The sequence below is a fragment of the Phallusia mammillata genome, chromosome 8, assembly GCF_965637545.1.
Source record: "Phallusia mammillata chromosome 8, kaPhaMamm4.hap1.1, whole genome shotgun sequence".
Lineage (NCBI taxonomy): Eukaryota > Metazoa > Chordata > Ascidiacea > Phlebobranchia > Ascidiidae > Phallusia > Phallusia mammillata.
The window spans coordinates 1,877,413-1,905,274 of NC_137259.1; the positions used below are offsets into that span (position 1 = coordinate 1,877,413).

Below are 27,862 nucleotides of genomic sequence, written 5' to 3' on the forward strand. Positions count from 1 at the left end.
AACCTGGTGTGAAAGATATGTTGGATTGTTTAAATTCTTGATCTTAAATGCCGTTGCCTTTGTTAAATGCAAATTATTGCATACCTGAAACAAGTAAAACAGCTTAAATGCCGAGTTTTTAGATTTGTGGCCTCCTATAGTAAATTACACTTCCGGGGGAAAGCGCTTTTGGAGACATAGAAGGTTTTTTGTTTGTTGTTGGTAGATTTACCCAATGTCACCGCAGTGATAGGTTAAGTGGCGTTTAGTCCGTATTTGAACAGTGTGTTTTAACTTGCTACTTTACCTGTTTTCAGCATATTAACCCCATGTCCTACATAGAAGCTAAGCGGGTAGCGGTAGGCATTCAAATAGAATCCTTGCAAAATTTTGAGGCTGATCGAATCAAGGTGCGCACTGAGTGCACGCTTGGATGAAACCAAGTCATCTTGGTCGTGGGAAGCTCTCCTCTATCAACGTGCGTTGCTTTTGACGGCATTGCGCTTCCATAGCAAATCCGTTGTCACTGCCACTGACTCGTATTACCACCTGGCTATAATCATTTTGGGCGTTCGGACAAGGGCAACAAGAGCTTAAGATGAAGTGAAGTTGACTGCTGATTATTATCCTGACTGTGTCATCAAACTTGTGGAAATCAAAACTTTTGTTGAAAAGTTGGATAAAGATTTGACGAAACTTGGTCGCAACGATTATGTGTTGCGCTTTGCTGCGGCTTCTTGGTGATTTATCGACACTTGAAGAACATAAAGACCGACTGCATTTTTGTGACAAACGGGCGAATCTGCAGGTAGAGGAAATAAGCAGGTAAGGAAGTTCCTCATGTTGTTTGGCGAGTTTTTTTACTGCATGTTTCCGGCAAATCATAAGCAAAAAAACAATACAAGAATATGTTTTTACAAGAGAAAAGCTGGGACTTTTAATAGGTTATCTTTGTCAAACATTTAGCACAAACTATAAAAAACGACTTGTTACATAGTTTTGTCATCGTAAGTTGTTGACGTTTGTGTTTGTACGATAAATGTAACAATCATCGATCGTCTTTCTGACGGCCATACACCCAGATTCTCTGTGGAACATTGAACGTTTTTTTAACTACAACAGGGTGAAAGGTGAAGGATCCAAAAAAGTATTTTGGGACTTCAAGTTGTCAAAATGATCGATATAAATTAGGACCTGAAACAGATTCTTTACTTCTCTGCGTTGTAGGTGAGTGGAGTCGTTTCCTGACAATCCACCAATGCTCTCCTCCCGCATCTTCTACATCCTTCATCCACACCGAATCACGAATCTTATACGTCATCAACACCACGTCATTTCCGATCTCCGAAACCCGGCGCTCCACCTAGTGTCCTGTATAACGTCACATACTGTTCTGAGGTAAGCCACATGTTTAGGCTTGTGTTGTTTCTGTTTCGTTTAAAATAGTGTTTCTCAAACTGTGGTGTACGGACAACATAGGGGTTGTAATACTTTGGTTGTGTCCGTAAGTACACAAAATCATTTTTAAGGTTTTCTTTATCTTATGAAATGCCACACTAAGAGCCTAGTTAAGATCAACATCAATTCATAACTTGGATCAGCCCTGTAGCGTCTATGCAGACCAGCGATCGCGGCACATTCATATGTAAGACACGGTACGCGACCCTCATTGAAGGCGCCATACCGAATCAGCCGGTCACCAAGCATTGAATGTGACTACGAGGGGCAGGAACCTGGCCGAATGGTCTGGCGCGCCTGACCCACATACAGACATAAAAAACCTTGATCGGGATTCGTCCCCGGGAGTGTCCTGGGTTCGAACCCCGTGAAAAAAATGTGACTACGAAACCAGTTTATTAAAACTGACATATTTTTGACTTCCTAGTATATTTTGAAAAGTCTTAGAATTTAAGTCAAGACTGCATCAGGTTAGTTTTTGGTCCAATTAAATTGAAAAAAACGAGCCCGTTCTTACACGGAACAGCTCGTTTTAGACAAAGCTTGAGCCATACGCTTTGGTTAATGCGGTAATGCCTATTAAACGATTCTGCTCGGCCGAGCGGCTGATGATGCAGTTCGTGTTTAAATCCGCTCAGAGTTGCAGCAGCGTCACGCATGGCTACATTCGTGGCACGTGGTTTAAGGCAAACCGGTCGCACCCGCGTGTGCTCGTATCAGGTCAAAGTATTAGTGGTAAAAACTGGTTGATGCCAAAACCGTAATCTGTAGAAGAAATCCGAAATCCTTGCTTTGCCTTTTTTCGCGTCACACTTGGGTTTATCACTGTTCCAGTTATATTTACTTCTAGTCCCAGACCAATGTACTCACTATTAGGTTACAATCATTTTATGGAAAACTAAATTGAAACTTGGGTTTTTTGTTTTGAAACTTATTTGAGACCATAAACCTTGCATGCACAAGTAACCCACCGAAACGCTATATGATGGTTTCAGATTATTCCCAAACTTTAGCACATTTTTAAAAATCCAAATGGCCCGGTTTCGTAAATAAACCGAATACACAAATACAACTTAGCGGGTTAAATTTAGATGCGCCTGCGGTAGGAGCAGTATAAATTGCCCATAGGCATTAAACTTGTTACGAACTGCATCTTGTTCTTGGCAAACTTCGTTGCCTATTAAGTATGGTACCCGGTTATAAACACAAAGGAGTTGACTGAGAAGAACTTAAAGATCAAACTGACATATTTACTAAACCTTTCCCGGTTGTGTATTACTGTTTCCGCAAAATTTGCCTGGTTGCGCGAATGCCGAGGTTTCAGATTCGCACAAAGTAATGTTACAATAAAAAACATCCGCTCCCGGCGACATTTTCTCTCCACGGCAGCCATAACAAACCAACGAGTAGCGAAAAAATGAGTCAGATTACGGGGTCAAAGGAGAACCTGAAATAAACAATTCCGTCTCTGAGGTTAACTTAGCTCTGGTGGAGCTGATAAGAATCTTAAGAGCAAAACCGGGGCATAAATTCTCCGCTAGGGGCGATAAAGCGCCACCGGCGTCATCGTCCCTCAATAGAAAGTGACGTAAGCGGTGACGAAACCGCAATGGAGCGTGTAATTTGCCGGTGGCAACGTCAACGAAGCGTTGTGCTGAAACCACGTGAAGCGTAGAGATTGGGTCTCATATTGCAGCTGCAACTGTGGTCGCTACGATGCGCCAGCTATTAGAGCGAATATATGGTTACGCGTTCTGCTCTTTACCGTTTCATAACAACACAAGGCCAATGACGTTGTTGCTTGGTTGGTTTTGGGTTCCGCTATGTGATGTCTGTTCCGATGACGTAACGTTTCCAGAAATTTTGACTGTTATCGAATTTTCTGGTTTCACGCATTTTATCAGTGCATTTTGCAGTGAAATTGTTGAACAATATTTAGTACTTTTGTTCCGGCAGGTAGTTTCAATTTCTTTGACATATGCATCGCAAGACTTTCTTTTATCATTTTAACACACAATTTTACACTTACGTACGTTAGCCGCAAACTCTTAAAAATCGGGGAAAAAATAAAAATATAAAAGGGCAACCTGCATTTAGGATCTTAGAAATTGCATTAGGTTTTGTGTTTTCTCTTTATTTGACATGTGTGATTATTTTTCGAAACACAAAGTTAATTGAAAGTAAACAGGTGAACTGCGGTGAACTGAAATACATTAGTTGTGTAATGGGGTGGAAATGAAGAAATTTGAGAAAACAGGTTCTATATTGTGTGTTCGAGACAGTTTTCATATTAGCTTGCACTTTTCTTGCTTTGCAAAGCTGTTACTGTCCGCATTGTTTTCTTAGCCTGGTAATTTTGCAGCTAAAGTAACAAGTACACAAACACGGTCTTAAAAGTAACCTAATTATTAACAAGTTTGCATTAAATTAGTGTACCACATAGTCATATTAACTTTGTAACTCAACTTTTATCATCACCATGAGATGTTAAAGTAACTTGTGCGGGCGCAAGTGGTCCCCCAATGAATAACTATTGGTATGGAAATCGGAAATATATGACATAGAAATAACTTGGTCAGTATTTCTTACCGATCAATACTATCAACATCATTCAATATTATCAATCAACGCTACGCAAGAATTCCAAAACTTGCAGACCCACCGTTGTGGTTTATCTTTTAAGCTTGCCCAGATTAACCCGCTAATACCGCTTGTACGAGGTGAACGTCTTCAGCGACAACCTGGAATTGAGCCAGCCTAACCTTTATGTACAGATTGAAATTAGTTGTTTGGTGAAAGTAAGGCATTTGCCCCGTTCTTAAGCTTAAGTTTTCTCGAAAGATCGAAGATGGATTGGTCGGTTTGTGGGGTCGCCTTAGTGACCTGTAAAAAACTTTTAAACCTTAGTTTATTTTAGTTTTCAATTTGAGCACCCTGTCACAGACAAGTGTTTTGTTTTTTGCCGGTTTGTGGTTTATATTGGAAACATATTGGGAACTGATTGCAAACAGATGGAATTGGTGACCAAAACTTACTAATATTGGTTGGCAAAACGATTTTTCCATTGTGCTTGATGGGTTACAAGTTTATCTGACGTTGGTGATACTTCGTCTTCGATGTCAATAGAATTTACATATTGCGTAAAAACGTTACGTACTTACCAAGTGAACACCACAACCACCAAACTTTTGCAACCGATGTTGATGCAAGGCCTCTTGTGTCATATATCAGCGGGGGCGTTCGTTCCCAACCCGCACCACTCGAAGTCAGTTCACACGTGAAGAAAGCGTGCCCTGGCAATTGTGACCTAACAACGATGCAACGAAATTCGACCTGGCTTTCGAATGCCTCGATTGCCAAAAATAACCAAACAACCCAAAAGTCCGGTGCCTAGATTTGATGTCGTAGGTTGAGATTCTAATATCATGTCGTCTCGTTTCTTTGCACCTCGAGTGCTCGTAATATCTTCTTGCACACAAAACGATAGCTCGGTCACGGAGTTGTATAAACTGCCTCTTGATGAATGTTTGCAGTGTAAGAGATATCTCTCCCTCTCTGGAGTACCATGACGTCGTCAATACCAATTTGTAGGACGGAAATAGAGGGACTGGGAACGTGTTAGGGATGCCCTTGTGTAAAATTTGAACTTTTGTGCGGTCTGATTTCACATCATACTGGACATAACCGAACATTCTAAATATATTCTCCTGACTATAATGGTGAAACAATATACCTGAACGCAACATGTTTTTAGTGTTTATTTCAACACGATGGTAGCCAATGCCAGAAGTTAAAGTTCACACCTTTTTCCCAGAGTACGTCATTTTTAGCGGAATAGATTTTTACACATTTAATACGCATTTTTAAGCTGTGTTACCTTACGATCTCGTTGCTTATAAATTTAGCAATTTCTGTAGCTCGACCCGTAACCGTAAATGTTAAAAAATATGCTCAATAAATAACCCATTTATTCTCTAAGCTATCTTGAAAATTTGTTTTGGGTTATGATTGGTTTATTACTTTTAACCTCAAACATCCACTCTACCTTTATCGTTGACACGTTTTAAGGCAAACAATAGGCAAAATACATTTGAACGTGGTCAATTTTGATCCATTATGACGCCATAGAAATGTTGCCGACAACATAACGAGCTTTGACGCGGGTATTCAGGCGTGAAAATGCATCTGCAACAACACTGTGCACATTGTCGTAACTGTTGTTTTACAAAATAGGAGGTCGTCGCCTTAAGATTAGGGCTTGGCAACTCTCAGAACATCTGTTCCTTGTTGGAAGTGACACCCAGTTTTGAAGCCCTTGACAGGACAATGCTGGCTTTTGTTGTGTTCTGAACCGCGATAACAGTTCGTTTCCGTTTGCTGGCTTGGGTGGCGGCCCGTGCACGTGCGCAGTTGCGTCCCAGTCTTGCAACGTTTGTATCATGTAACAGTGACACCAAATGTGATGTCATCTGGTGAAAAACGTTTATGGGTTGCGAATGTGAATTCCCATTTTTAAAAATGTTTTATTGCGTTAACTTTAAGCCAACTTTAAATTTGTACAAAGCAAAGCAAGTGCTGCAGATCTTATTATTGATTTGTTTTATCGTTATTTTCACTGGTAATGTATTCTGGACACCAAAGATTGATTTTGCCTGTTTTGTGTTCAAAATGCATTGATGCACTCTACTACTTCTTCCGTTCCCCTTAGACATTTTATTTTCGCTTTTCATATCTATTGTGTATTCTACGATTCCCGTCAGGACGCTTGTGGACCTTTAATAGGCGACATTAGCGCTTTCTTGAGACTTAACAGCAAACCAAACTCCAACAACTTCAAAGTTCTTGGTTGCGTTAACACAAACCGCCCTTGGTAGCTGGACCCAAGGTTACATGCACCTGTAGTGCATAAAACTGCAGGAGCAGCTGTATAACAAAGCCAGCTCTTGTTCTTGTCAGAACTTAGCCAGTAGCTACCTCGCGCTCAGTTGGCAGCGTGGGAAGCGCTATGATAACCCGCCTGCCACTGGTAACCCGACCTTGCCACACAACTGCGTCTGTCGCTATGCAGTGCTGCCCCCTTAACGCACTTTCAACTGTCGCTGATTGGCTTGGCTTGATGTGGTCTGGGAACAGCAAGAGTTACGCTTGTAAGAGCTCGCCGTTTTTGCCAAGGCGGCCTGGGTTGGTTGCGCCTGATTGCTTACAATGACCCATTTACAGGGAATAAGTTTGTCTTGGAACGTTAGTCGGATCATAAGGTCATATGGGACAAAACGTGCTAACACCTCTTAAACCTTCACATGTCTAAATCCGCATTTGCATTTCTACGCTTGTACATCCAACGTGTGCGTTTGATCAATCTACCATCATATGCCTCAGAGTTTACCCATTGACCTTTGCAAAAGTCCCCGGCTCTTGGCGACGTTTCCTTTCATATCAACTCTATCAGGGAGTCTTTTCAATTCCATATTTCGCCCATTGAATGTAAAATTTGACCCAAGACAGCAAAGTTCAATCCTCGAGTCACCGATAACTCATTGAGGAAGTCCTTGGCTGTCCCGGGCACCACATGTCTGTCAGCAAGAATGCATCGCAGAACAGGAGCGGAAAAGCTCCATGATTCGCTATCTGGTCATGAGGATTAGATGACGAAGGCCCACAAATGGCGATGTAACTTTCGAGCGCCTGCTATCAAAGGTTTCCGTATTGCACTACCTCATTTTCGCAATTGCCATGTTGGTGTCGTGTCAAGAAGTGATCTTTTATTGCATAAACCATGAGTTGACACGCGCCAATTCGGTGGTTACAGCAGTTTCGACAGCTAAAATACCTTGATGCTAAATTCATTTTTGAGTTGAAGGATTGAAAGGAGAAATAATAAGAAATGAAGTGGGGAAGGTAAATTGAGTCGAATGTATCAGTTTATTCAATTGATCACATCTTATCCTTAGATGATGTATGTTTGATGGCACGCGTGTTTAAACGTTTCTTCGATGTCCCAACGTGCTTTAAAGGCGTCTGATGTTAGATCCTAAACAAGTTTTGGCTTGGCAGATCAGATGTCACAAAATACATAATTTGCTGCTGCGTATTATATTAATACTTGTTATCTATTGCACTATTTGAAAGATATTGGTTTTTCTCATTTGATGCCCGAATCGTGCAGGTTTCACAAAGTGTACTGTGTAACGTTTGTCTACAGTTAATACTCTTTGTGTGTAACGGAAATTAGCTAAGAATTCGCATATGAGGAAACAATTTTTGTTACAGTCACCGCCTCCGGCAAGCGCTACGCAATTTGATTCAACATTTATGTCCGTCGCTCTAAGTGGCTTCAGATCGAATTTGTAACTTTGTAATGAAGATATGAGCAATCGTACGGCACCTGATGCGTTTAAATCTCGTCTGATCCCGTGTAATCATGTAAACATGAATGCGTGTCAGCTGGTTCGATGACCTTCCTATTTGCACTTAACCGGTCAAGTTGCACCTTACATGTCTTCCTGCGTGGCAGTTGAATATTGGCTAAAGGTCTTATTTTCGCCAGATTTAAAAACTTAATGAAGTGATGGATAGATTTGAGTCAATAGGAATGTTAAGTGAAATATACGAAACTTTTTGGTTGAAATTTACACAGGATTTTTTCTTAAAAACTATCATTTTGAAACGTTTCCCTGTTTGCAAAAATGCAACCAAATTAGCTTGTAGGCTAGTATAGCATACTTTTAGGCTTATTATAGGCATATTGAGCTGATGGGTCTCAAAAATCTAAAAATATAAAGTTTAGTTGGGTCGCGTCAAAAAAAAGTTTGGCAACTACAATTCTAGGGCATTAACAGTATCGATCACTTTTATCGTTCTTGGTTAAAACTTGGAGGATTGTTTATACTTGTACTGTATCTTTCATCTACCTGTTTGTGTATTTTTACATTTTGTTAAATCTTACTTTCACTCGATGGTGAATTGTAGTTTGACCGATAAAAAGGGCCCATAAAACGCAATAAACTACTAGGCGGATAAGCATATGCGTAACTATTGCATGAAGTGGATTCAATTAAAATATAATTTGATTTTAGCAAAACGTTTTACTTGGAAAACAAATGCTGTTACTTTTGTTTTTTAGAATCCTTATCTTTCTGTTCGTGTTTGGATTTGCATCGTCATCGCCAACCACCTTTTCATCATCCCAAGGCAAGTTACGTTTTATAACAACATTGTTTTGCTGTTGTTGCTTGGTAACACTATAGATATGAACTTGAACTTTAGCTTGATAAAAATCATGACGCAGAACGTGTATATAGTAAAAACAATGTAATGCACCATGCTCTCATTAGATGTTTTTTTGGCATTTTAATTCTTTTGTGTCGTCATAGTGTAAAAGTGTGTGTTGTGATTGGTTAAAATTAACATTTTTTGGTTAAACAAACATGGTTAAAACCCTAATAGCAAAGAGATTGAATATAAGAGTTTTATAGAATAAAACCTGCGCCGCGTTTTGACTTTCTACTTGCGAGCGTCGTCTTGCGGCCTTAAGTTTTGTTATTTATATCTGCTGGGTGGCGCGAATGCGCAGTTGCGTTACATGTCATGTCATAGACCTGCTAATTGTGCATTGCTACCAAGCGTTTAAGGAACAACTTGTATACCTTGAGATTGTAAACAGAACAGGCCAAATTCAGATCTAGGAATGCCGTTGGCATATTTAAACTGTGCTAGTTTGAACTGTGTAGGAAACCGGCTGCGATTCTCTCAAATGAGTACATCAGGATAATTAGTTGAGTCACGCTTTACAAGGAATTGTTTAGTTTAGAAACAAGTTGGGACTGAAAACTGTTTATTCTGATGTTGTTATTTACTGGGGTGTTCGTTTACCTAGAAAATCTGATGTGCTTTTGGAACGATGTTCAAAACCCATAAACGTTTTAAAACCTAAGTTAGGATACTACATCCAATAATTCGTTGTTAAACTTGCATATAGTTCTTTTATACCACGTCATATTTTTTACAATTGCATATATATATATAAGTCGTGTAGGTGTTGTAAATTGAGCAGGCAACCGGCAAACGACGAAATAACTAAGGAGGTCACCAGCCACCCGCATACACAGATACATATAAAAAGCAAAAGAACTGCTGCCATCCTTTTGGCATAATTAAATTATTGTGAACAAGTTTCGAAAAAATACACGAACGTCATAAGTCACATTCTTTAAAAGCCTGACAGTAGAACCTTTAGAGTTTGGACCAATAAGTTATAAAAATTTGTTTAAATAGACATAGCTTGTATCTTAAATTTAACAGTTATCGTACCGATCTGGTTGTCAAAGTGACTGTTACCAGTCGTAACAGGAATTAAAAATGTATGATTTATTCCTAGTTTAATTTTAATTTAGTATGATGTAAGGATTGAATGCAAAAAGTACAAAGTTTTGAACTGTTTCCCATTAAACCTCACCCGCATGTGGAATAGTACCTCGCCGATAATGACGTCATGCATTTCTCGGCCTGGCCCAGTATTGGAAGTTTCTGGATCCAACCTCCTGACGATATGCAGACTTTTTGCGGTATATACACCCTATGCTAAAAGTGGAGCCAAGTTGCGAACTCACTGGAATCGTTATATATATATCGCTGAGCGTGATGCAGAATTTAGTCAGCCCAATTCAATAGTCGGGATAGACAGAGTCGGTTTGAGTTAAGTTTATAACGTAAGTGGTGAAAAAAATGATCTGTTTAATGGCTTTGCAACTTGAAATTAAAAAGGTTTGTCACGTGTTTGCTATAGACTGTTTCAAACATGTTTAATGAAATAGTGATTTGTTTTGGTCGATTCGTTCGTGTTTGCATTGTGTCTGAAATATATTGGGTCTGATTATTTTCGAATGTTTTATGATCTATTATGTAATTGCAAAGTTTCAGCCGAAATACAGATTTCTTAAATATTTTTTGTGCAAAACTACAAACTATATGACTAAATTATATATGACTAAATCGTAACATGAACATTAAAGTGTTCACAGATTCAGACATCATTCAACGTCTTCAGTTGTCACCTTTGCAGTTCTTCCAGCGCAGCGCATATTCGGTCAATCAATCTGTTTTCCTCCCTCCAGGCTTCCGTAACCTGATAAGGGTAAGTGTTATATGATGTAATCCCTGTTTGGTGTCAGTTTCAAAACGACCGACAAAATATATCATCACAGGACGACATATTATATCTAACAAACCATAAACTTTATTTGATGTTTTGCCAAGTGTCACCTCGGCATTTTGTCTCGGTGGGTGACAGCATTTTTTTGAGACATTAAGATCAAAAATAAAAAGCAAACATAAAACTCTTGTCTTGGAACATAAGTTCAGTTGAACAAAATTAGTATTTTGTGAAGATCAATAGAAAAACGACCCGTTAGTTTGAAAAATAAGCTTTTTGCTGGTGGATACTCCACACTAAAACATCTCGTTCTGCTATAAAGAAACCAATAAAGTTTAAACCGAGCAAAATGTCGAGAAACTTTTACAATTTGAAACTTTTAATGTTTTTTTTGTAGAAAACGTCATTTATTTGAAATTTGACATGTAACAATTTATTTTTGCAGCGGGTGTTGTAAACGTAACATCGTATTCCCCAGATACGCACAAACAAAACGAATTTTACCAATTAAAATGCTTTTGCTTTTACGTATTTCAGCCCATCTCGCAAGTGCTCGACCCCGACGAGTTTAGTTTTGGAGGCGACGTGGCGGCATCAGGAGGTGTCAGACCGGACAAAGCCCAGACCCTAACCTTGTATTTATCATATAAAGCTCTCAGAGAACGAAGGAAGCCTGTCTACTTACTATCGATTCTAGACAGGCGAAAACGAATGCAGTTTGCAGTTCAGGTAATTTCCTTAAACTGCGCAAACAAAATAACGAATAGATGCTGATTTCTAACTAATTATTGGGCAATATTTTGATTTTGTTGACAGTTTTTTGTTGCTCATTGAAATTCCTTAGGCTTAGACCACTTATTTTTGAAAGAAACTTATTATGCTGAAAAATACAACTTTATAGGTTTAGGTTTGAAAACAAAACAACTTTAAATTTCTGATCATAAAATTTAATATTTCCAAAAACGTGATCTAACTATTTGTAACAGTAATTACATTTTTGTTGCTCTGCAGATTTCTTCAAAGTACCTTATAATCAAGTCCCGCAAACGGCGGCGTAAATTTCGGCTTTCAAATCCATCGAACCCGGTTGACCCTTCCAGCGTGAGGGGAATCACCGATCCAGTCAGACTTGTCTTGGTTCTGTCCGACGGATTCGTTGCTCTCATCTCTTCCTGCAGCTCACCTGTCACGGTTCGACGCTTTTCCGCGCTCCGTCTGCGTCACGTGATCAAGCCAGGGGTGACGTATCTTGTTTTGGGGAAGCCCCGAAAGAAAAGCCGTTCGTTTGAGGTACATTTTGGATCTACAATTATATTTACAAAGGCTTAGGCGCAATACATCCCTTACAGTGGAAAAGAACGACATGTTTTTTGTAAAACATTTCGCAAAATGCTCGTGCTATTATCAGTGATATATCACTGTGCAAAAGGTAATTGAAATCATGTTTGTTCTGTTTCAGGGCATTCTATGTGAGTTAAGAGCGCGACGCGGAGAAGCTGATGCGCAGGATTTTTGCGCACACACGTGGAAAACTTGCTCTTATCCCGATTTACCAGGAGATTCATCACATCAAGTAAGTTGCATTGCATCCGTTGTCACATCACCATAAGCATTATAACAAAAGTGCGAGAATTCATTTCGATGTGTTTAAAATAAATCAAAGTCGTCTTCACTTCAATCATAAAGAAATATATTTGGTTTACATTTTCATGTTTTTTCGAGTAATGAGCTCAGCATTTGACAAAACAACATTTCCTGTTAATTATTGTAACACCCATTTCTGTTCTTAATATTTTTTTTAAACTCTTTTAAACACGATTTGCATGCTTCAGGAATCGTGTGTTAGGTAAGTACAAAACACGTGACTTTAACATTTGGTTAATTGCGATTTTTGTGAAGGAGATGCTTGAAAATCGCCAGAAGCAAAAGAAAAACTCAGCAACAGAATCTTTCAAGCGAGAAACCACCTCATCTCCGATTAACTTGAAGCGAAACAGCACCGATCTGATGGCGCCTGCTCTGCCGCAAGACGCCAGTGCGGTGCCACTCTCCACAGACGCTGCTGTCACCAACAATCCCGCAATAACAGACGCTTACAGCACCTTGGCGCCAACTAGCGACAAAACACAGATCAGTGCCAACCGAGGGGTGGCGCCCCTGCCCACTTCAGCATATCCCAGCCAATCAGCATACGCCACGCGTTCAAATCGACCAATCACCTCAAGCGCAACAGATACCTCTTCAATCGGAACCACTCGTACGTTCCTCCGCAAGGTCCTTTGGCGCGCTGAAGCAGCACGAACCGACTTCGTGGCTTCGCGCGTTGCCAATGGTTACCGGCCGCGAACTGTGACGTCACAAACACCTGTGCCAACATCGAATCAAATCAGCATTCCACCGAACGAAATTTACCTGAACATCTCGACTTTACAACCACTGTCCAAATTAGAAAAATCGGCCACGGCGCCAACTAGTGATGAAACTTCTCGACCCTATGCAACGTCACGTGACTCTAAGGAGTCTGTTACGTCATTGCCAGACATGACCCACCGAAATGGCACGATAGAAGTCCATGTAGACAATGCACATCAAACTGTTACCCCCATTCTTTTGAGGACGTCACGTTCTGCCGATGACGCGGCTTTGACAAAAGAAAGTGTGACGTCATCGATGGTGACGTCCCCGATGAATGACGTCACTACAGCGGAGCAGCGCAATTCATCAGTATCAATACCGCAACCTAAACAGGAGATCTTAAAGTAAGCGTTTCTTTTGTGGGAGATCAGCGTACTTAAATTTTTTGTGAGAAAACAACGCGCCTCTTAAGTACAATAGTCGCAACAAATTAATTTCAAAGAGATATGCTGCACAATCTGTTTACATTAGGGACTTCGTATGTATTAGAGATTTGTTTTGCTGGCAATAGTGAAGTTCTACAGCTATTAGATTTTGCAAGCATTAGTGATAACCAAACCTCCTTGACAGGGTCCATGTGTTTCTTACCGACCAGCAGCTTTTAGGCCTCATCAACGGTAGTTCAATAGATATGAGGGTCTGTCCACTAAACCGCACAGATGACTTATACACGTGTTCTGTGTTGGGACCCCCAGGTGACCGCGGACCACCGGTAAGAAATACCTTCATATTTTGCATTGTATTTTCCTGTTTCTGTTCTGTTTGGTGTGGTATTGCGTTTTTATGAAACTATTTAAAATTTGTGTTGTTTCAGGGTGCACCCGGTCCTCCTGGCTACCCTGGACTGAATGGGGAAGATGGTTTAATGGTAGGTTGATGGTAACTCTAATTATAAGTACACTGAATCCTAAACTGTAGCTTGTGATTAGTTAAGATAAAACTTCGATTAATCGCAAGTAACCCTTGGCAAGTCGAAGTTGCTATTAACGAAATAAATCGTAATACCAAAGACCACTGCATGAAAATGCAAGTCATCAGGTTGTGTTTTTATTGTCGACCAGTTCTCAAAAAATGAAATAAACCTAATTTTTTGTGTAACCATGGTTTCTTTTTTTGTGTGTGTAGGGTCCTAAAGGCTACCAAGGTCGAACTGGTACTCCTGGTCCGCCTGGCCCTCGTGGACCCGATGGTGACCAGGCTATAACAATGATTGGACCACATGGACCCAAAGGAATAAAGGTAACGTAATTTCCGAAAGACATGATAATACACCTACTGTCTCTTAATGTTACTGTTAATTAAGTATCAAAACGCTAAGTTTCCTTGTGTAGCTATCACACAAAAAACATTTCATTGCCTAAACATTCGCAGGGTCATATCGGGGAACCTGGTGCAGATGGTGAACCAGGAGAAAATGGTGTTAAGGTAAGAAGTTTTACAAATAAGTGAAGAAATATAACAAAAAAGTGGTCTTTGGAGCCTGAGTTATGTCAATGAGTGTCTACATTTTTGTTTAGGGAGATGAAGGAATGCCTGGCTGGCCCGGGCCTCCTGGTTTGGTGGTGAGTTAACGTTTCATGTGTTTCGTTGTTGCTTGTTGAAAGTATAATATTGTAACAAAACTTTCAAGTCTAATAGACATATTTTTTTATTATTAGCTTGTTTGACGTATAATCTGACTTTTATTTTATTTTGCGAAACAAAGCGAGCAGATGTAATAACTAGAGCAGAGCATTTGTTAGCTCGTACGGACGAGTCATAAGCTACAGTTTACTTTTACATCACCATCAATGCCTGTAGTAAAAAATAACTATTACTTGTAGGGTTTACCTGGATTAGTGGGACCACCCGGAGAAGACGGTGTTTCCGGCAGGCAGGTGCAGTATATATTTAGGCGATGTCTGACATATGTAAATTGTTAACGCCCCTGCCTACAAGTACTTCACGTACTACGATTGCTGTACACCTATAAATAATCACACAAATATAAGGTTTCGGTTTAAAACGATAGTTCCAAAACAACATGCTAATGGGTAACTCAGCAAAAGTTTTAAAACCCTTGTTTAAAGGCATATTTTGTGAAATCGAATGAAACAAGGCTTGTGATTCGCGTATCCCTATTGTACAGCTTAATCCAACTTGATACTCAAAATAGAAGTATAAACACCAGTGTATGTTACAACGTAAATTTACCTTTTTTTCTTCAGGGTCCACGAGGTCGTCCTGGAAGACGCGGATTAAGAGGAATAGATGTAAGAGTAATTGCTATAAACATAACCTTGTGTGTCCATATCTTGCAATTATTTATTTTATTTTAGGGGAGCAAAGGTTTACCGGGTGCCACTGGCGAAATGGGATACGTTGGACCAATGGTAAGACATGTGAATAAAACTGCTCTGCAACGTAAGTAAAAGTACTGAAAGTGATTTTTATTTCAGGGATTAATGGGCGATCGTGGAGAGCCTGGAAAGATTGGGTATCCGGTAAGAGTTTATTTAATTACCCCAGAAATCATAAATTTTCAACTGTATTGTCAACCTTTACAATGCTTGATTCCGTGTCTTAAGTTTGTGCTGTTGTCTGATGTATTTGACCACATTTATGATAAGAACTTTTCATTTTAGGGCATAAGCGGGGATCCTGGTGTCCATGGAAGTCCAGGAAGTGACGGAAATCCGGTAAGTCTTATTTGAATACAAAAAAGTAATAAAATTCGACTTTATAATTTTGACATGTTGTTTTAATTGGTTAAATTCAGGGTCCTATAGGAAGTGTTGGACCTCCAGGATTGCCAGGTGAACCGGTAAGTGGAAGGGTTTTTTTCTGTGAGATTTGTTGTTTAAAATTCTTGTTTGTTATAGGGAGCCCCCGGTCTACCAGGAATAAGAGGACCGCCTGGACCTCAAATGAAGGTAATTTTTATTTCTACATATTTTAAAAGATATCAGAATTATTAATTGGTTGCGGTTGTTTAAATTGTTTAAAAACTTCGTATTAGGTAGTGGGAATAGCCTGTTTGCTTAAGATCAGTTCGTGAATCTTAGTGAAATTACATTATTTGCAGGGCTGGAATGGAGAACGTGGACTTCCTGGAATCAAAGGTGATAAGGTGACTTTCAAGTCTTGCTTATTATGAAAACGCTCTCTGCATTCCAATAACTGCGTTTCACCTAAAATGCTTTAAGGTGGCCTTGTCCCAACTTTGCATAACGTTTGTTTTTCGCTATCCTTGGAAAAGTAACAATCAATAATGTCTTCGTTGATAAAGTTCTCAGGTCAAATATTAAAACTAAACTGTATTATGTTTGGAATTTTTAAGTCACGGCCAACCAAGCTTTCACGCCACGCAAGTCGTTTAATTGATTTACGGAAATGTATCTATATATGGCAATATTGCTTTGTCAAAATTGACCCTCAAAGTATCACAAACCCACAAGCTTGTGTTTTGCCTTTTTGATTTTTATGGCCATTTGTTTATTTTTTATGGTCATTTGTTTATGGTGTAGTATAGTTGTGACGTCTCATGTGTCTTTTGTTATTGCACCTGAACACATTAAACACTTTGGTTGACTTCAAAACCCGTTTGTTTGCAGGGCACAGCGGGAGTTCAGGGGCCAAAAGGCGAACGGGGATACAAAGGGCCACAGGTAGCTGATGTTTCTCATGGAATTTTGATTACGTAATGGTTTGTATCTTGAATGTTATTTCTTTACAGGGAGACGAAGGCACGCGAGGAGAATTCGGTGAACCTGGTAGCCAAGGAAAAACGGTAGGTGCCCAGAGTTTGGCGATTTTTAAAATATTACCAGCGTACTGTGACGTCAGTGAAGTGGCGTAAGAATGTATTGTGACGTATCATAATGACAAATAGCTGTATGTGACCCCAAATGAAGATATATACACTCCCACTGCAGACTAGATTTTTCTAGCCTCTGCTTTCAACATATAGAAATGCTTGGGAGACCGGCCCAATACGGTTTGACGTCTTTAATAACCCTAACGTACTGTTTGCTTTCAATGCTGCTTCCAGTTATTTTACATTGAGATTGAGACTTGTGTTTCTTTGTTCTCAGGGACCAGAAGGGGACGAAGGTTTAAGTGGTGATGTTGGAAAACCCGGCCCACCAGTGAGTACGTTCGATTTTCTACCATTTACTAATTAGAGGTTAACTCTATTTTGACTTTTTAAAATCCATTTACAGATAATCCTGGTTAACAACCTACCTAATTTTTCCAACTTTTTTCATGAAATGTGCAATAAACTGGAATATATTGTTAACTAATGTTAGGCTACATTATGCCGTAATAAGAAATGTGCGATTAATCGCAATTCGTTCTTTTTTTGGCTTCAAATTGAGATTAAGTATGCAAAAAGCGTAATTCTAGATTAAACCGAAACTGTCTGTTGCATTTACGTGCACAAATTTGTTAATGTATGTAGTTTAATCTTGTGTTTATCAGGGTCTACCTGGACACCAGGGCAAAAAAGGACTCCCAGGAACAGACGGAGAAAAAGTAAGTATATTCCATATGTCATATGCGGAACATTGTAGCTTTGCGATGCCGAACGGTTCAATGCTTGTTTAGGGTGCGACTGGGCAGAAAGGAATTGATGGTCCACCTGGATGGAAAGGAGAAACTGTAAGCTTCTATTTTATCTGTTGTGTTTAAGAGCGTTTAAATTCGACATTAATTGTTTTAGGGTGATATCGGTGATACAGGACCGAAAGGAAGCAAAGGATTGGTAGTAAGTCACTATCATTTTTACGTCATGTTTCAGAGAATGGATATTATCGAACAAAAAATGATTTTATGTATAAACAGTGTTTTCCAATCTCTGTTACTTTTTAAACACAGATTTAATACCTTTATTTAGAAAGCAAGTATACTGTTCACTAACTGTTTTATTGATTTTGTTTCAAAGGGATTTGCAGGCCCAAGAGGTTTACCGGGTCCTGTTGGAGTGGATGGTGTTTCGGTAGGTACATGGAAATTACATTTGATTAAATCGTGACAAGCAATACATATAACACCGTGATCAGACCAAAGCACTGCGTTAAAAGCGTTGAAAATGTTTTAGGGAGAAAAGGGAGACAGAGGAAAGCCTGGTGCGCTTGGACAAGAAGTAAGTGAAATGTTACCACTTTATAACTGATGTTAAGGACAATTTTTAATTATAACTTCATCCTGCAGGGCATTGAAGGTCTTTCAGGTGACAAGGGTTATCCTGGAATCGAAGGACCTGAGGTATGGATTTGGTTTTCAACCAAAATCCTTTGATATCTTACTTTGTCACTATGTGTGTAAGATGAAATCTTATAAAGAAGATAATTGATTTTCAGACATATATATTTTAGGATAAAACAACTTTTCTCTTTTTCTTCTTTATCACTAGACCTGACAAACCTACGCTAGATACATTGTAGCGATTTGTTTCACGTTTACCTGCGGGTTGAACATGCATTTGATTTTTTTCTTTGACATTTTTCGCACAGGGTTTGCGTGGAGTGAAAGGTCGGCGCGGCCCGCCGGGATCACCTGGTCCACGGGTATGTTTTGAACTGACATGTTTATTGCTAGTTTCATCCGTTCTCTGATTTTTTTGTTCTTCTAGGGACATCCAGGTATGCCAGGCCCTCGAGGACCGCAAGGAAAGCCGGGAAAACAGGTTGGTCACTTGTTGCGTGTTGTCAATTGATATGTTATGCTTGATGTTGTGAAATTTCAATTATTTGTCAACAACTTTAGGGTCCAGTTGGTTCTGCTGGTGTACAAGGAGTCCAAGGCCTTCCTGGGCTTAAGGTAAAATACTATTTTATGTGTATGTGATCTTTATGGTTAATGATCTCCCTTCTTAGCTTTTATAAAGATTTACAATGCTTCTATAATTAAATCTGTTATATACCTTTGACGTAGGGAGTGATGGGTACAGTCGGTGAGCTTGGCGCGAAAGGTGCTGATGGAATAAAGGTAACATAGACCTTGAATGCCGAGTATTGGCAACAATGATGTTAACATTGCACTACTTTATTACTTAGGGTGAACTTGGACGAAGGGGCCGAAGAGGGGAGGATGGACCCCCAGGGGCAAGGGGAAAACCCGGAAACACAGGGGATCCTGGAGCTCAGGTAAATTTGTTTTTGGCGTGCCATGTTTTTTAACAAGGCAAGACATTTAACTTTGTTTTGGAACTTATGCAATGTTATCTGCCTTAACACAGGGAACGAAAGGGGAAAATGGTGAAGACGGTGACATGGGTCTGGAGGGAGACCAAGTAAGTTATGAGGTCATTGCTTATATGTGATGTTATAAAACAAATTCCACCTTCATTTCAAGGGCAAACCGGGTCCAATGGGAATAAGAGGAGTACCTGGTGACCAAGGTCTGCAGGTAAAATGGTTTTGTTAAGAATTTGAAATATATTTATTTGATTGTCAGTCAGTCAACAAAAACCATCTTGTGTAATTATTGAAGTATAACAAAGTATAAAATGACTGTGTTTAATTGTTGCACATCTTTGCCTGAATAATTACTTTATTATTATTATTCAGGGACCTTATGGTCACAAAGGATTGTACGGAAGCCGAGGCGAGCAAGGCCCAAAGGTAGGTGTTAACAGTATTTGTTCAAAATAAGTGTTGTATAATATTATCTTCGTTTCAGGGTGACACAGGGCCGGTTGGACAACAAGGCCTCCAAGGCAAACCTGGAATTCGCGGTATTGTTGGGTTTCAAGGATTGGAAGGGGCAGTGGGACCATACGGAAGGAAAGGTGAAGCTGGGGATAAAGGCTTAGTAGGAATGAAAGGAAAGCAAGGGGACATGGTTAGTATGCAATTATTTTTACACATGTATTAAAAGTTTGTCCATTCTCCAGCCTATTCTAAAGCAAAGTTTGATAAATACATTAAATCTGTAATTTTATCTAAATTTGCCTAGATTTTGCTGCAAGTTATACGCAAACTTTACCTAACATATAAAGCTTTAGCATTTACGACATGTGCAACGAACGAGTTTTAATGTTCATAGACACTGGATAAGACTAACGTACAATGTTGGGCTAAATTTTTGCTCGTAAGATTACTCTCTTATTTTCCAACATTGATTGCGGTTGCAGGGAGATTTAGGACTACAAGGTACGATCGGTATGCAAGGCACACAGGGATTTCAGGTATGTTACGCTGTGGTGTGTTTGATCTTGTATTTAAGTTAGTCCTTTCCACATTGAAAAGGTACGTTAAAGGCGCCATCCAAACTAACAGTTTTTGGCAATAAATTTCAGGGACAACATGGAAAAACGGGAAAACCTGGAGAAAAGGGCCCTAAAGGACAAAAAGTAAGTCTGTGCGGATTGAGTTGAGTTTATTTCGCTTGGCAAAAGAAAACACAGCGACACAATTGCACTAAATCAGTAATTTACTTGTGTCGGGTTGTTACATCTAACATCTGCTTGAAGGATAATTTGGGGAGTAGATGTAATTGTGTTATGTGTCGGTGTTTGGTTATTAAGGGAGACGTCGGAAAACCTGGAGCCAAAGGAAAGGTCGGATACCGCGGAGAGCAAGGAAATCGTGGAGTAATGGGAAACAAGGGACAACGGGGAAATCGGGGACCTCCGGTAGGTTACAAATAGCGTTACTGTTCTTGTTGTGTTCAATGTATTTGAATGGACGTTAAAAGTGTTGGATAATTTGTAAGCCTTATTGTTATGTTTAGGGTTTTCCTGGAGAACCTGGACTAGATGGTGAGATTGGACCCAAAGGTTACATGGTAAGTAATTATCACAACAATCCAATATGAATACATTTAGATAACAAACAATCAATAGGCTGATTGGTGCAGTTTTTTTTCAAAAAAAGGCTTAAAACAAATGTGTTATTGCACAGAAGTTGGCAAGCTTGCGAGTTCTTGTGCAAATACATTTAGCAGCCCGCATCTACATTAACACTCGATCGTTTTGCTTTATTTTTCAGGGACTGATGGGTCCTCCTGGTGAGGATGGGATCATAGGTCCTCCTGGTGAACAGGTAAGGTGTTTGTTTTTCTTTAACAGTGCGCTTCTGTTAAGAACATAACGTGTTGACAATACTAAGGACAATGCGCCTCTATTTAGTGATAAAAGTATGGACGGTCTTCTTAGAATTAAGTCGGCATTAATGATTTTCAGGGCCTACCTGGTGAAGACGGAGTGAGAGGGCCTCCTGGATCAGTTGGCGTTCCGGTAAATTTGGCAGCTTTTAACTTTTTTAAACATAATTTATCGTCTCCTGTGTCAAAAAGGTTTCTAAATGAGTGATAATTCTTCATCGCCAACAGCACACGACCTGAATGCATTTTTTACAGGGGCTTCCAGGTTTAACTGGGGACCGGGGATTGCCAGGAAATACCGGAAAAGAGGTATAATTTTAAAATCTCGTAAAGTAAAACCAACTTACCACAAACAATTTGTAAAATCAACCTTTCAAGTAAAATGTTGTGGAAAGAACAGTTTGTACAATATTGGAAATATGATCGTATTAGTTGTATAATTGCCTTATTATATTACTTTGTCAGGGACATCCTGGTCCAACTGGCACCAAAGGACCTCAAGGTTTTCGTGGTGACGAGGTAATAAACTATTGACATACTTGTTGTTATGATGTCATAATGTTTTGTTTTTATCGTGATCTACAGCTTTTGTTTTGTTTAGGGTCCAGTAGGAAAGATGGGTGAACCTGGTGTGCAAGGAGAAGTTGGTGATACGGTAATTTCAAAACTTTTTCTCATGACAATAATTGTTTTCCTGTGCGGTACGAAAAATGGACGGTTATGAAACAGCGCATCTGTTGTAGTTGTATATATTTCCTTTAACAGTGGTGCGTTGCACTGTCGGTACACAAACATTACGGTCCCTTAGTTTTGTTTAGAAATTTTAAATTTGGAGTGTTATTGGGAGTCGTGGGTTTGCCCATGCCTTACCATATGAGGAAATTCTTGAATTGGTCAAACGCTGTCCATAAGTCTGATATGTTCAGCTTTTCAAAACCACTATACTGTAGCTTGTGCTTGGTAGTCCGTACAACTTTAAACAATACGGAAACAATAAATAAATTGTAGCATTGTGTTGGCCAGTGTATTACCAGATGATTTTTTCCAGGGCAAGAACGGCACAAAGGGAGCAACTGGGCCGAGAGGTCGACCTGGATCACCAGTAAGTCAATTCTTTGCAGAGAAACCAAACAATAATTTCCTGTCATTGTGGTGTGAATTATGACTAACTGCATCTATTACAGGGTCTTGTTGGCGATAAAGGAGAAATTGGAGAGCTTGGAGCACCTGGACCAAGAGTATGTGAGATTTTGCCAGTTTGATTCTATTCTTCTGAAAATTAAATAAAAATTGAGCAACCGTACATGGAATAAAGACCTTCGTTCTTTACTAATTTATTTTTAACCAATAGACATCTAGCTACTTTCAAATGTGGACATCGTCGAGTTATTGTTCAAATATTATTATCTATGTCCTGCCACGTGATATTTAGTTTTGTTTTGTTTGGATGACAACAAACACATATTTTCTGAAGGGCTTGCCTGGACCTATTGGAGTTCTTGGTCGAGATGGTTCACTTGGACCAAGGGTGAGGTTTATTTCTACTTAACTTGTGACTCAATAACTAAAACGCTACAAAAAGTCAAGATTTTGCAACAAGTTCGGTAGTTTTTAAACTCTTTAGGTCTTCAGCATTTATGACTAACCTATAGTAAAGGGGTAACTTACCGATCCGTGGGTGTGCATTTGTTTGAAAAAGATTTTACAACTAGAATTTCTATGTTCAATTGGAAAACAAGTTTAACTCTAAATAAATGACTGAATAATTGAATAAATTGGTGCAAAATGCTTACACAACGGCCGCCAAATGGTTTTGTAGACTTTTACTGTTTAAACAAAGTGTGTTGTTTACCTGGGCATTGTGTCAACAGGGAAACACTGGAGATCCGGGACCTGCGGGTGAACCAGGCTCTCCTGGTCCGGATGGCTTCATAGGTTTGCCAGGACCGCCAGGAGAGCGAGGAATAGTCGGTAAAAAGGTGAGTAACATAAATTTGCTATGCTAAAGTAGCGGTAATAGTTCTTATAAGTTAGAGATCAAGGTAGTACCCTTCCAATTGTCCGGATTTTATAAAGTTCCTGGTTTAAAAGGAATATGCATAAAGTCTGGACTTTGGTTAGATTTTAGGTAAAGCAGCTGATGGTTATTGTTTTCATAATTGTAGGTAAACAATGAATACTTTATTTCCAGGGACCACAAGGCTTGAAAGGGTTAAAAGGTAACACTGGATACACAGGACCTGTTGGTGCGATGGGATTAAGAGGCGATAATGGAGACCAAGGCCAAAAAGGACCACAGGTTAATTTAGACCTCAGTTTTTATTACACAGAGGATCGTTTTTACTACACATTTTACCAATTGATTTTATTCTCTTATTTAAAATGACTAAAGTAATTGTTGTGCTATTGAGCAACGCTCAATGCACTCAAGTCGAGGTCCTGTAGTCTCTATCAATACCAGGCAACTCTCATACATATTAGCTTTTCTTTCTGTTGCCAGTGTTCTTTTTTTTCTCGATTCGTAAGCTAACTTAACTTCATGTGTGCAATTTAGGGACTTCAAGGCAACCCTGGTTTTCAAGGATTTCGGGGTGAAAGAGGACCAGCAGTAAGTTCTGACCTTAGTGTTATTTAATGAAGGTTTATAACCAAATTTGCAATTTTTAGGGCCCAGATGGTGATATGGGGTTGCCCGGAGGTTTAGGACGAAAAGGTTTCAGGGGCCAAGACGTAAGTTGATGTATAAAATCTCGAAAGTGGCAAACTCGTTCATAATTTTTTTGGGACGCCGTGAACCTTGCTCTTACTGTGACATCCCTTGTGTGACGTCATAATGGCAGGGAGTCAAGGGAGGGCAAAGTTCACGGCATCTACCGACACCAAGTGGCTTATTGTTGCATACTTTAATGTCAAAATACCTAGTAAGGTAAAAAATTGTTTACACAACCTGCCTGTGAAAATATTTACATCAGGTTAATTTTATTGTTTTTCAGGGCCGTCCTGGGGTGGATGGACCCCCTGGAGCTACCGGAGCGAAGGGTGTGTTGGGGCCAAGGGGTTATATGGGTGAGATAGGATTTGAAGGAACCAAAGGAGTCAGGGTGGGTAAAATTACTAAATCAGAGTTTGTTATAAAGTCACTATGAAATATAAAATTGTGACTTTCTTAGGGTGACCAAGGCCCACCGGGACCACCAGGACCACCGGTAAGTTTTGTTTGTTCTTCTGCAAATCTTTATAGCAATTTATGTTAAACGACCAAAACGATTTTCTTGATTAACACATAACATGACAAGAACAATATGATAAAAACACATTGCATTTTTTTTCTATTACACAAAATGTTTTTATTACACACAAAAAATTAAAATTTCCAAATAAAACTGATATTGGAAAACAACAACAATTTGTTTGTATAAACTCTTTATTGCACTAACAATTGTTAATGGTAAAGGTATATGCGAGTTATCTCAATTATTACATAAACTATATAATGTTTAAGGGTGAAACAATTGCTGCAAACCACTTTCGTGTCCCTGTTCCTCAACCAGCTCAATCTTCACATAAATCTGCCACTGTGGACAGAGAAAGGCCACAAAATGACGTAGCACAAGTCGATCGTAATCCTGGACCATCAATGGTACGTTGATTTCGTCAGATCCAAGAAGTAAATGTAGTCGTTGTTATACTAACAGTTTACGCTTTAGGACTACTTGATTTGAGTCGCGTTTATTTTGCTTGTTGAGAGAAATAGTAGCAGAACAATTAAGCTCAAATATTCACAAAGCTGTTAATTATTGCAGGGCGTTTGTACAATGCTTAAGGTCACAAATGATGCATCGCTGTTAGTCAAGGAGTAAAAATATAGTTCTCATCATTTAGCGGTTTATTACTGCTAATTTTTTTTTACCGTTCTAAAGCATGTTCAAGTCTTGTACAGTTTTGTAAAGCTTTGAGATTCTTTGAGAAGTATTCACCTTTATAGAAGTCTATTCTCGATGAAGAATTTCGTGAAATTCGCAGTGATATGTTCAAGTTCAAAGTAAAAGATGGAAGCCGTGCTCGTCCTGCTGTGACCTGCAGTGACCTCTGGTTGACCAATCAACAAACTGATACCCTGACACGTGACGGTAAGCACAGTGTCTTACCGATTTTTAGAATTCCCAATCGAAAACATCCACATGGCCATACATGGCCCAAGTTAAGTATAGTTAGGGTACTGAAGTAACTGCTTATATGGACAACGCAGCAACAGTCAACTAGCCAGCTTCGATTTGCGACTTTGGGAAAAGTTTGGAATTAAAGACCTTATTAATCATGCCAGAAATAAAACTAAATTAGCACCTAATCTTCAAAGTTTATTTTTAATTGTTATTATCACAGCGTTTGTTCATTCGTCAAAAAGTTCGTTCGAATCCAGCTTAAATTAAGAAAACCAATACTCTACAAATTCATGGATCAAATATGTTTAAATTACAGATAAATACTGGATAGATCCCAATCAAGGTGCAAAAAACGACGCCGTCAAAGTCCAATGTAAAATCAACAAAGGTCAAGTTATGACGTGTTTTCCATCGTCAGTCATGCGTATCAGGGATCGTCGCTCGGTTCCGGTTGGACGCGGACGTCCCGGGGTGGGAACCATAGACTCCCAGATCAAATTTCTGCATTTGCAGAGCAGCGAAGCGGAACAGCAGGTCACGCTCGGTTGCTCCAACTACTCGAGCGTGATGCGTGACGTAGTTTCAAATAGTAACCGGTCGGTTGAGATTTTAAGTTATACTGGAAAAAATGTTGAAATCAGAAGTGAAAAACGAAACCTGCCAAAGACGGCTGTACTCGTCACCGCCCACGTCAGACCTTGTGACGTAAGTGTAATTTAAATATGACGTCATGGTCAAAAATATGTGAAGGAAAATAAAATAATTAATCTGATTGTTTGAAATAAATGTTAATACTGAAGGCTCCGAACAAATTTCTTAGTTGAGTAAAACATACGCAGGTACGCTATCTTGAAGCATATAAACATGAAAGAGTTTGAGTGGATTCTAGACAATACCGTTGCATGTTTGAAGCTTTTGTTAATTGAATTTTCCAGGCCATACACTCGAAGTTGATTCTGCGCATAAAGACACGAGATCCAAAGAATTTACCAATCACAAAAATCAATTGGCCACGTCATCTCCCACAAACCATTGAAACAGATTACGGAGACGTTTGCTTCCGATGAAAGAAATGTAAGAACAAATTTACATTAATTTAAATCTGCAAGATTTTAAAGCACCTTCACGGGCTGGATGTGATTTATGTCAAAACCGGTTTTGTGGGTTTATGTTTGAATCTGATTAACAGCACATCCAATTTTTATGCAACTTTTGCAAACTTTTGATTTTTTTATGCAACAAATTGCAATATTAGCTTACATAACTATAGATACACTTTGACACACGGTATGCAGTAAAACGGTATATGCTGTTAACCGGATCGTCGGTGTTGTGTATTTGGGGGGTGATTTGTAACATCAAACGATTAATTTACTGCCTTTAACTGTTCAACCATGCGTATTTGAAAATGCGTGACTTATTCGAGCTAAACATTTTTGTACAACCTAGGCCTGGAAATGAAATCCGAAATGTTTACTTCTTTTTGCAGACAGCTTGTAACGCTGAAATATACTTTCTGGGCAATCTCCCGTGATCGACGGAAGGTGGAATGCGAACAGCGCCGAGTGTGGTGGGAAGCGATACGCTTTTGCAACCGGAAGATGGCGCTATCGAGCACTTATTATTTTAGGCGCTTTGCGTCGTTTTTCGTTTCTCTCTCGATTGCACAACTCTAGGCGAATGCTTGCTTTGATAATCAAAAACACAGACAGCATCTTTTCTTGTGGCTCTACCTCAGCGTCCGTTGTTTGGGATATTTTATTGCCGTACTGTAGCTTAAATGAAGCGAGGCAAAGACGCAAAAACGTATTTAGTTTAGTGCTGTATTGCAAACTGCTCATATGGGTAAAATGTCCAATTTATTATAATTTAAGCCAACTTCGTGCTTGCTTTTTATTTAGTTTAATAAGTTTCATTATTATTACTAGTTAGTACTTTTTATGACTAACATCTGGAAGACAACCGCCGTCCAACACAATTAGTTGGACATATGCTCGATTTCCCAAGCAATGCATCCAGTGCACCGCTGTTTAAAAAACGGTACTTGCTTTTCTTGGGCTTCTTTTGTATAAGCCAACCAATTCATCCTTTAAATTTATGTGCATTATTTCTGTGCCTTTCCAGATTTCTGCCTATTTTTACACTTGTTTAATATCATTTGTGTTTATTGCTTGTATTTTTCGTCTCTCGCCGTTCAGCATCAAATCATGTTTCACTTTTATTGCATTTTTATCGAATTTGTAACGTTTTAAATCGAGATTTCTTTTTTTGTGATTTGGCGCTTTCTATTCACGTTTTGATTTCGTTGTTTCATCTCAATAAAATATGCGCCTTTTAGGGCTATGGGTCTTCACAAGGATAAAAATAACATTGTTTGCTTTTACTAACCAATATTTGACTGGAAATTTAGGTTTTTTTATTGAGTCGAAAGCTATAGTCGCTAATTAAGCTAGCTACTTAAACTAAATTCATAGGCCTTTTGAACTTACCTGTTTCAAACATGCAATATGTCGTCATGACCAAACCAATCAAAAATCTTAAACCCTTCAGAAATATACAATTCAATTTAGATCAGTGTTAGTCATGATTTTGCAAAGAGCAGCTTTTA

General features: G+C 39.2%; 1 protein-coding gene across 2 annotated transcripts; it reads left to right on the plus strand.

Moving 5' to 3' along the window:
* The first annotated feature begins 277 nt into the window (after window positions 1-277).
* Window positions 278-27,591, plus strand: LOC145204398 (uncharacterized). Of its 2 annotated transcripts, none has more exons than XM_080076922.1 (62): window positions 278-804; window positions 1,207-1,377; window positions 8,561-8,628; window positions 10,449-10,570; window positions 11,126-11,317; window positions 11,600-11,878; window positions 12,048-12,161; window positions 12,488-13,347; window positions 13,574-13,715; window positions 13,818-13,871; window positions 14,129-14,242; window positions 14,375-14,428; window positions 14,521-14,565; window positions 14,827-14,880; window positions 15,211-15,255; window positions 15,322-15,375; window positions 15,442-15,486; window positions 15,628-15,681; window positions 15,762-15,806; window positions 15,865-15,915; window positions 16,068-16,112; window positions 16,597-16,650; window positions 16,719-16,772; window positions 17,077-17,130; window positions 17,465-17,518; window positions 17,591-17,644; window positions 17,706-17,750; window positions 17,928-17,981; window positions 18,084-18,128; window positions 18,197-18,250; window positions 18,499-18,552; window positions 18,618-18,671; window positions 18,752-18,805; window positions 18,920-18,973; window positions 19,042-19,131; window positions 19,224-19,277; window positions 19,340-19,393; window positions 19,555-19,608; window positions 19,667-19,828; window positions 20,121-20,174; window positions 20,286-20,339; window positions 20,514-20,621; window positions 20,720-20,773; window positions 20,977-21,030; window positions 21,171-21,224; window positions 21,347-21,400; window positions 21,557-21,610; window positions 21,693-21,746; window positions 22,140-22,193; window positions 22,276-22,329; window positions 22,566-22,619; window positions 22,963-23,070; window positions 23,283-23,390; window positions 23,646-23,699; window positions 23,759-23,821; window positions 24,085-24,192; window positions 24,262-24,297; window positions 24,594-24,731; window positions 25,077-25,221; window positions 25,571-25,959; window positions 26,190-26,328; window positions 26,744-27,591. In XM_080076922.1, the coding sequence occupies exons 2-61, from the start codon at window positions 1,238-1,240 to the stop codon at window positions 26,319-26,321; spliced, it is 5,658 nt and encodes a 1,885-aa protein (XP_079933048.1). In that variant the 5' UTR covers window positions 278-804; window positions 1,207-1,237; the 3' UTR covers window positions 26,322-26,328; window positions 26,744-27,591. The 2 variants fall into 2 exon arrangements, with proteins under 2 accessions (XP_079933048.1, XP_079933049.1); XM_080076923.1 differs by having other exon boundaries at window positions 10,458-10,570.
* The last annotated feature ends 271 nt before the right edge of the window (window positions 27,592-27,862 follow it).